The sequence below is a fragment of the Stylophora pistillata genome, chromosome 3 (assembly GCF_964205215.1).
Source record: "Stylophora pistillata chromosome 3, jaStyPist1.2, whole genome shotgun sequence".
In the NCBI taxonomy this organism is placed as follows: Eukaryota; Metazoa; Cnidaria; class Anthozoa; order Scleractinia; family Pocilloporidae; genus Stylophora; species Stylophora pistillata.
In genome coordinates this window covers 15,065,001-15,073,498 of record NC_142521.1, presented here as the reverse complement: position 1 = coordinate 15,073,498, position 8,498 = coordinate 15,065,001, and the positions used below count along the sequence as shown (strand labels likewise).

General features: G+C 36.3%; 2 protein-coding genes and 1 long non-coding RNA gene across 5 annotated transcripts in view; 1 reads left to right on the top strand and 2 right to left on the bottom strand.

The window, feature by feature from the left end:
• Positions 1-282: 282 nt before the first annotated feature.
• On the bottom strand, positions 283-7,843 carry LOC111340174 (core-binding factor subunit beta). 2 transcript variants are annotated; one of them, XM_022946969.2, is made up of 6 exons: positions 7,617-7,843; positions 7,439-7,525; positions 7,195-7,296; positions 5,224-5,340; positions 3,288-3,427; positions 283-2,226 (listed from the first exon to the last, which is right to left on the bottom strand). In XM_022946969.2, exons 1-6 carry the CDS (start codon positions 7,692-7,694, stop codon positions 2,217-2,219), a joined length of 534 nt encoding a protein of 177 aa, XP_022802704.1. In that variant the 5' UTR covers positions 7,695-7,843; the 3' UTR covers positions 283-2,216. The 2 variants fall into 2 exon arrangements, with proteins under 2 accessions (XP_022802704.1, XP_022802703.1); XM_022946968.2 differs by having other exon boundaries at positions 3,317-3,427.
• LOC148734682 (uncharacterized) lies at positions 6,323-7,188 on the bottom strand. Its single transcript, XR_015998898.1, has 2 exons — positions 6,673-7,188; positions 6,323-6,490 (listed from the first exon to the last, which is right to left on the bottom strand). It is a non-coding gene; the product is annotated as an uncharacterized LOC148734682 (long non-coding RNA).
• Positions 7,844-8,027: 184 nt separating the features above from the next.
• The window catches only part of LOC111340173 (divergent protein kinase domain 1C), a 7,033-nt gene continuing 6,562 nt past the window's right edge, over positions 8,028-8,498 (top strand). For both annotated transcript variants that reach the window (XM_022946966.2, XM_022946965.2), the window contains exon 1: positions 8,028-8,498. This exon is cut by the window's right edge and continues 217 nt beyond it. The gene's annotated coding sequence lies outside the window, so the exon portion shown is untranslated.

The window sequence follows — 8,498 nt, the reverse complement described above, 5'->3', positions numbered from 1 at the left end:
GGAATGAACATTGGATTACATACAATCAGGTTGCCTCAGTTTCCCCCCACCCCCATCCCACTTTGTGCCATTTTGACTTTTCTTTTCATTCAGCTGTCACACCTTTGAAGCCTAACACTGTTCAAGGCAGAATGGGGCTTATGCGAGGTGGGAAAGGAAAAATTGTGCTTGAGAAATCAGCCTTGACTTCTCTGAACTATTGCAGAGGATGCTATCTGTGCTGGAAAAGTGCAGTTCATTCTGGGAGAGTGGTTGTGTGTTAAACCAAAGATTACCCATGGATAAAATCTGTCACACCTTTATTAAGAGGTAACCTTTTTATTCTTGGAATTGCATATATTGCTTAAACAGGTCAATTGCGCTGACATTGAACGAAATCTTTACAATAGCTTTACAGTTTAGTTTAACATTGGTTATGGTATTTTGGTAAAAACAAAATAATGTCAAATGCGCTTGAATCTATTAATAATACTGCATATTTAAAAGCAGAGTAAATAATCACAGCCTTTACTCTTGAAGAAACTTTTTGCTCTTTGAAGGCTTTAAATAAATGTTAAATAAGCTAAATAAAATTTTAAATTCATATATTATAATTATTAAGGCTGTCTCTTGAGCTTCCAGACAAACTAGAGGACACATTGTGTTAAGCCTGAGTTTCATGTCAGAGTGATAGCTAATCACTTAAAATAATTTTTTTGGGGGGCATCCCAGATTTTCTACAGTGTATGGAGATAACTATAGAATGACCTTGACAATCTTAGCACAAGAAACCAGGAATGCATTAGACATTCCTTGCAACCTGCGAGGGTTGTTCACAACTCTTGTTTTTAGCCCTTTCACTTCCCAGGACCTAAAAAGAGAATTCTCCCAATGGACGACTGTATGTTTCTTTGTTGCTAGTCATGATAATTTAAAGTTACATCCAAACAGTTTTACCTAGTTGATAATTTTCCAAATTCATGTCACTAGTTTCCGTGTGTGCTAAAATTTTAAGGTGAATTCACTTAACTGATCACTTTGTGGTGAAAGGGTTCTAGGCCAAAAATTGGGGACAGTTGGGGAATAAGAAAACTTCCTTTCATCTGAGACTTTTCCTGACACAAAAACCATGCCTAAGCAATGAATATGAGTTGCTCCTTTTTAAGGGCAACATTTTTATTCTTGTCTGGTGCTCTGGTGTAAGAGAAAAGCCCTCTTCTATTTTAAAATCTACAGTCTTATAATGAAGTACAACAGAGCTGCAGAAATTTGCTGGTGTACACACTTTACAGTTGTACTATCCTAAGAAATTGTAATTTTTTTAAAATTACAAGCTCTTCTGATTAGTTGGGGTATAATTTGAACAGAGGCTGTGATAGACATGGATTAGACACTAGATTAATTGTGAGATATATTGTATGAAAACACACAGTAATTAGTAAAGACACAAATACTGCTACATGAAACCTAACAGAGAATTGCAATATTTAGGTCTGACTAAGTACTGATAATACTGTTGTAAAAAAATAAAAGGATAATTTTGCTACATCCACCCCACCTTATCATGCTCAGCATGAATGTTTAATTGTGTTTGCTTCACTCTTGCAAAGCAAAACTCAGAGGTTGTAGCATGAGCAGTCTAAGGATGACTATATAGTTACATAATGAATCCTTCAGTAACAAAAACTAGATGTGACAAAATAAAACATCAGTAGAACATGAAACTTGCTCTAGTTCCCAATAATTAGGATTTCTTTTTCTGATGGGAGCCTTAATGCCCACAGATGCAAGAAAGTAAAGAAAGAACAGTTCTACCTTCTTATATCTGCCAACATTTCCAAGTCTGCTGCTTCCCACATAAAAAGAAATAGTTATCCCTGGTTACAGTGCTCCAATCTGTTTTTATCTGTCATTAAGTTGATTGGCAGTGGTGAATAGATCAATGAACATAACTTTGACAGTGCTATCAACATTCAAATCCAACTTTCTGATCTTTTTTTTTTTTTACTTCATGGTATCACTAAAGATCCTTGGCGAATTTCATTATGATAACAGAACTAAATAAACTATATTTGACTATAGGAACAGTCCTACTTTGTTCTAGAATGGCTTGATCTCTTCCTGCAGTACTTTTCCTTTCATTATATCATAATATATATATATTTATAATACTTTTACAGAGCCATCTGACCCTAATGTTTCTTGTTATTTTTGAGCCCCCGATGAGGAGTGACCTCTTAGTTTTGTCTAAAACATAGAAAGAAGAATACATCAGATTTCTAGTAAAACAAAGTTTGGTTTCATTGCTTAACCCTCAACGATTCCACTATCAATCACAGTGCAAATTTTCACCTCCAGGCTCCAAACATTTTTGTACATATCCAAGTGGGATGGGAGAATTTGCATAGCTAATGTAGTCAGTATATCTTACTTATCTACCACCAAATTGTTTAAGGAGCAAGCCATTGAAATTTGGTATTTTTGCGAAGTTTTATAAAACCTCATGGCTTTAGGGCAATTCAAAATAGAAAGAAACATTTAGACATTAGTACAAAGGAGAGAAAATGTTCTGAAATTCTTGTGATACAATTTATCAACCCTAGAACTTTTGAGATCTGACGTAGTAAAATCTCCCATTCACATTATGTACATTTTATTGCAAATCAGTATAGAGAATTTGGTGCTTCATCCAAGTGACACCTTCTGACTGATGAGTTTTTCACTTCTTGTCACCTGTGTGCTGTACAATGTACTGATTTTGAAAGGAGAGGTTACTTATCGGTCATTTCTTAGAGTTAAGGGGATGACAATGCAAACTTTTCTTCAGCAGCCTAGAAAAGAGCTTGTGGGTGTTTTATCATCTTTATAAATACCAGTCAAACTTATCATGGCCTTCTATGCAGCTGTTCCCAGATATGAAAAGCTTAGGAACATCTGCATTGGAGGTTATGATGAACATAGGGATGATTTATTATAGTTCACAAAGCAACCAGGTGGACCATCAGACATGGTTTGATGCTACTCTGGTTTAAAGATTTAATGAGAGGAAGTGACAATTCACAGACCAAATGTCCACACACTCCTGTCTAGTGCCTTCAGCAGGGGTAATCTAATTGTTGCGACAAGAGGTTCTTTTAAATGCTCACTTATTAGCTACCCTTTTTTCTAAGGAGATGTAAATAAGTGTCTGGTAGTAAGCCACCGTCATCATGATTTAAAGGACATTGGACTCATCAAACTAATAAAATATATTAAAAATCCAATAAATAAAGAAACAAGAAGAGTACAAACCACTCGTCATCATTTACCTATAGTTGATACGTTGGTGGCTACTTGCCTCAGACTCTTTCCGTTGCTGTTCTTCCCTCCACTGTCTTTGTCTTTCTTCAAATTCAGCCACTCTTCTCTTGGCTTGTTCTAATGTATCTTTCATTACTTTGTCTTCAGACTATAATGCGGCATAATGAAAGGCAAATCAATGAGGGGGTCCTTTTTTTTTTTTTTTTTTTTTAAAAAAAAGGTGTTTCCTGCACTGACTTAACATAAACTAGACAAGACCTAGGCTTTGCTTTAGAGTGAGGATTTAGGTGAAATTTGTGGTTGAATCTTGAAACTGTCCTAGTTTTCCTTTGGCGTTTAATGACTTTGTTCTATGATTAGTCCAGACCCACATCATTCTTTCAGCCAATAGGATACAAAGCTTAAAACAAAGCACATTTTGTCGCTAATAGTTTCCTTCGCTTGCCTTAGTAAGGCTTTGTTACTCTTAAAAAATTTTTACTATCAAATTTGGTTTTCAAATCAAAACATGCCTACTATGAAGTACTTTTTTCTAATTGGAACATCAGTGGTTAACTGTTGCAAGGAATTTGCAGAATGTTCAGTTTGAAACCAACTTAAGTGGCGCATTAGATATATTGCCCTGCGGATCAGGATATAACTACAACGTCAATGACATTTTCAGGAATTCATTGGATAATTTGTCAAATCATCAAATACCATACCCAACCAACAGCCTTTAACATTCCTTATCACATTATAATACATTAGTTCTTGGTCTTCTAAAGGAAGACAGCTTGACTTGGAAGCCATCGTAGTAAGGAGAGAATTGTGCCACAAACATTTGTGTAAAATGGGAAACAAAAATTCTGCTTTAGCTACAATAATTATTTTTTTTTCTATTCCTTTCACCTCTAGATTGTAAAATCAGTTCTGCACACTGTCTACCGTACATTTTTGATAATTTTAGCTCTAAAAATCTGGTGTTAAATCAAGTAATAAGCTGCAAGTGATTTCCATCTTTCTTCAAATCACCTTTACACCTGAAATTATTTCAATTTATTAATAAGAATCTCCTTTAAGGTTACCACAGAGAGCGAAAAAGGTTATAAATTCCCCAAGTCAACAGATCATATGCCCTCTTCAAAAAGTGAAGTGGCAGGGGGTTTGTGATTTTTCACATTTCAATTAAAACCCCAGGAGTCCAAAATGTAGAAATGTTGAATGAATTATGTGATAAATACTATAAACAGAGCTCCTTTCAAATACAATTGTTTTGCAGTGGGCATGAAGGCAATGATTTATCATTTCCTAAGACAAAAACATCATTGATTCTTTTTTACTAATCAGCGTACTCATGAATAATAGCAATAATTAGCTTGTGTTATCTGTATCATCTCACCATCAAAAGGAGGTGTATAATTTGAGGGTCTATTTTTAGCGACCCCTTTTCCTGTTTATCGGCCCGTTTGGTCTCCGCATGTGACTTTTAGAAAAGACACGCAATGTGATATTTGTGAGAAAGAAACCTTACTCACTATTATGATTGAGAATTCTAAAACATTAAAATTACTTAGTTACTAGGAGAGCTTTAAATGACTTAGCAATAAATTGTTGCAAATAATGCAATAAGGCAAACACCTGGAATATTGAGTATTTTAATTTTTTCTGGGAATACTGCAAGATAAACTTACAATATTTAACTAGTTACAGTTTAAAATAAATCTAAAAAAGTGAAATACATCCATATGTGTATCAAAACCAACAAAGCACTTCACAAGAATCTTTTCAACAAGTATCAATATTAAGTTTCTCCTAACATATTACCAGAAACTGAGACTCATAGGTAATGAGAATTAATGAATTAATCAGGCAAATATTAGCCAAAGACAAAGCTGCACCATTGTGAAATGTATCCCGGTGATAAAGGAGAATTTGCTTGTTGATATATTTATTAAAACTTACTTTAGCTTTATCCTCGTCAAATTCCAAATATCCAGCTCCGTCAAGTCTTTGCAAGTCAATCCATCCTTTCCAAACGACACATACTCCATTCATTATAAAACGGCTTTTGATGAAGACCTGTCGAGATCGACCGGGCGCAATTATTCTTAGAACGGAAATTTACGGATTTAACGGTTAAGTGATCACAAAAATTATCTAAAATAAAAAATTTCTAATTCATGGCACGTTTTCTTTTAAAATTCTTTCTCCTCCAAAAAGAACTAAATAGATTTTCACACCGAATTAATAATAATAAGGTGACTAAATTGCGTTTCAATGTTGATGCTGTCAACTTGTTGTTGTTGTTGGAATTTCTTTATCTCGCAAAACACGATGTGGAATTTCTGTTATACTCGTCGTTTCAGCCGTGTCATTACTCGATTGAAATGTTTGGCATAATTAAGTAAGTGCTTGCACACGCAAACTTGTATTTTGCATTGTTACCAATAAATTTCCGTCACGAGAAGAACAAAGTTTTTCAGCGAGTTTGTGGTAAGTTAGGAACATCAAAAATTGACAAACGCTCGTTACTCGTAATCTGTTTCAGAATATTTTCATTCTCTAGCGTAATTGCACTTGTGACAAAACAAAATAAGTAAACAATCGGACTATTATTGCGTCCTATTCAGGAAGAAATCAAATACTTGTACGTCAAATCACACTGAGTGATACACCTGTTTTTAAATTAATCAAAGTCGGAATTTCACATCGCTATAAAGCAAAAATGCCGCAACAAAGAATATTGTTCGTGAACAATCCTCTAAAGCGAGCAGCGATCGTGCGAACTCGGTCACGAAAAACACTCCGTATTCCGCCTTCATCATTCAAAATATTTTGAAACTTGATATTGTTTAGCTGACAAATTTTCAATTTAGTAGGTAGACACAAGTACCTCCAATAGATTTCCTATATTTTACCGCCATAATCTGTTGTTGTTTGAGGTTGAGTTACACTCAGGGGCTAAGGAAAGGCCCTTGAGGAAATCACGAATGAAATAAACTTTTCCGACACGAAATATTTCATCGTCTTTAAAGCTATGAAAATAAACAATTTACAAAAGGAAGGTAACTCTTATAATTCTGTTTAATTACCCTGAAAAATAAACTGCCATGATATTGAATATTCTCGAATTTACGTCTGCTTGTCGTTTGCGATCATTCTAGCCATTGATATCGCCCATTCACGCAATCGCGCAATTAACTGTCTCGCTTCGAACTTTAATCTCCCTCTGCAAAATAATTCGAATCACTGTCAAAGTGATTTTGGGTGCGGAAAGCTAAGTGTGCGAGAACAGCCGACCGAGTCATCTCGAATAAGAAAGCCATTCAAATGCTGAAATGTTAGATTGTAAATAATTAATTTGTCAGCACGTGCAATTATCCAGGGTTGCCGACAACCTCGACTTCCCACCTCAAATACTTCGGTAAATCTTTCAGAAGATTGTTGTTCGATCTTCTCAAGGACTTGTTTCCTATACGATCGGAAATTCCTTATGCCGAAAGACGCATATGCTACGATTGTACGTGAAAGCGAAGTTATCTTCAAATGCATAATTAAGTCACAACCTGCTGCAAGTAGCTTTAATAGCCAGATGTTTATACACAAATAAAACTTTCAAAAAGAAATCAAGTCAGTCGCCTACCGATACAGGGGCGCAATTTATTTTTCGTTAAAGGCGTAATTTCCCCACGTTATTCGGCCAGCCCACTCGAAAGGGCTGTGAAATTCTGGCGCAATTCCAGCCTTGCTGCTGAATTTGACTCTAAAATATCGAGCCGAGAGGAAAATCCAAGAAAATATTTAGATTCCACAACATGACGGCGATTTAATAATATTAAGTTCTAGTTACAAGATTTTTAGTGCAATTATTGGCTCGTTTTCAAATATTCCTCCTTAAAGTGAAACCTTAAATCATGTGGAACTTTCATTTACCTTTCCTGGCTCCCGATCAAAGTCAAGAAAATCCTTCGGAACTGTTCCATCTTCTCCTTTTGGAAACTGCAGTGTGAAATTCGTCCCAGATGACACGAAGGCCTGCATCGTTTAAAAGAATTATTCAAGGGTAATAATTTGATAACACGGAACACAAGAACACCCTCACGCAAACAGGACTTCGTGATGATCTTCACGAAAGTTTTCGTCAACTTCATCAAGAGCAGTTTTTTAACAGGCTTACCACGGTGGCATGTCCATCACGAGCTTCTGTTTGAAATCGGACGATGCGTTCCTCGTGCGATCTGTCTCTATACCCAGTATATTTGATCTGAAAATAGATTGAATCGATTTAATGGCATCGTGCTGCAGTGGCCATGTGAGTTTACAACTTTGTCATGTACGTTGAATTGTCAAATCACCTCCGTCTCCCGTGACATCTTCCGAAATAAATCGTCATTTTCGAACTTTTGCCTTTGCTCCGGCACTACCCGCGGCATTTTGTCCAGTGACGATGAAGTTATCTGCGGTCTTCGCAACTTTCGAGTCTTGCCGCGCAAAACGAGTGAACTCAGTTAATGCGTGTCCGATTTTCTCGAAATTTCATACCTCTCATGACGGAACTTCCGTTTGGAAGCGCTGAAAACAACCCTATGCTCTACAAAGAAAGAAACATGACAAGTTATTGTCAACACAATGCACTTTGAAGTAACTCAGCTCCAACGGTGATTGGCTAAAATGGACGCTGCAACAATTCTGGCACGCGTAGCCATTCGCTTGTAACTAATTGATCCATATTTGGGGACCCTGTCATACTGAAAACAACTGCCCTGAAACAGTGAACTCACCGGGCGTCAACCCGAGCTTGTTTCCTTTCATTTTGAATACGTGCTTTACGGTATTGAAAGCTCCTTTATCCTATTAAGTGCTCTGAAAATAAAACTACTGCGGGGTTAAGGCGTTCATAGATTTGTTTGAAGCATTTAAACTTGTGAAAAATTTAAATGGGTGAGGCTTGTTTCTTTTTTTCGGACGTTACCGGAAGTGGATGTAGACTGAAAGTCGTTTCCGGTTTTTCATGATGCAGCAATTCAAAAGGCTTTGAATTGCTTTGGGTTTTTATTTCATTTAGGTTATTCATCTCAGCTGGGGCAAAAATTCCTATTGCTGGAACGGGGGACAGAAAATGTTCAATTTTCTTTGTTTGATTGGTCGTACGTGATCGTAATGCGACCTCGAGGTATTATTCACCTGACACTTTTGGCGATGCGTAACGCGTTCTCGTGAAGAAACATTTTGTTTCG

Excerpts from the sequence above, each read along its gene's own strand:
- LOC111340174 (XM_022946968.2), bottom strand. The coding sequence starts at position 7,694 with ATGCCGCGGGTAGTGCCGGAGCAAAGGCAAAAGTTCGAAAATGACGAT. Across the intron at positions 7,297-7,438 it reads GTGATGGACATGCCACCGTG|GCCTTCGTGTCATCTGGGAC; the intron begins GTAAGCCTGTTA and ends TAAACGATGCAG. Across the intron at positions 2,227-3,316 it reads AGCAACGGAAAGAGTCTGAG|ACAAAACTAAGAGGTCACTC; the intron begins GCAAGTAGCCAC and ends TCTATGTTTTAG.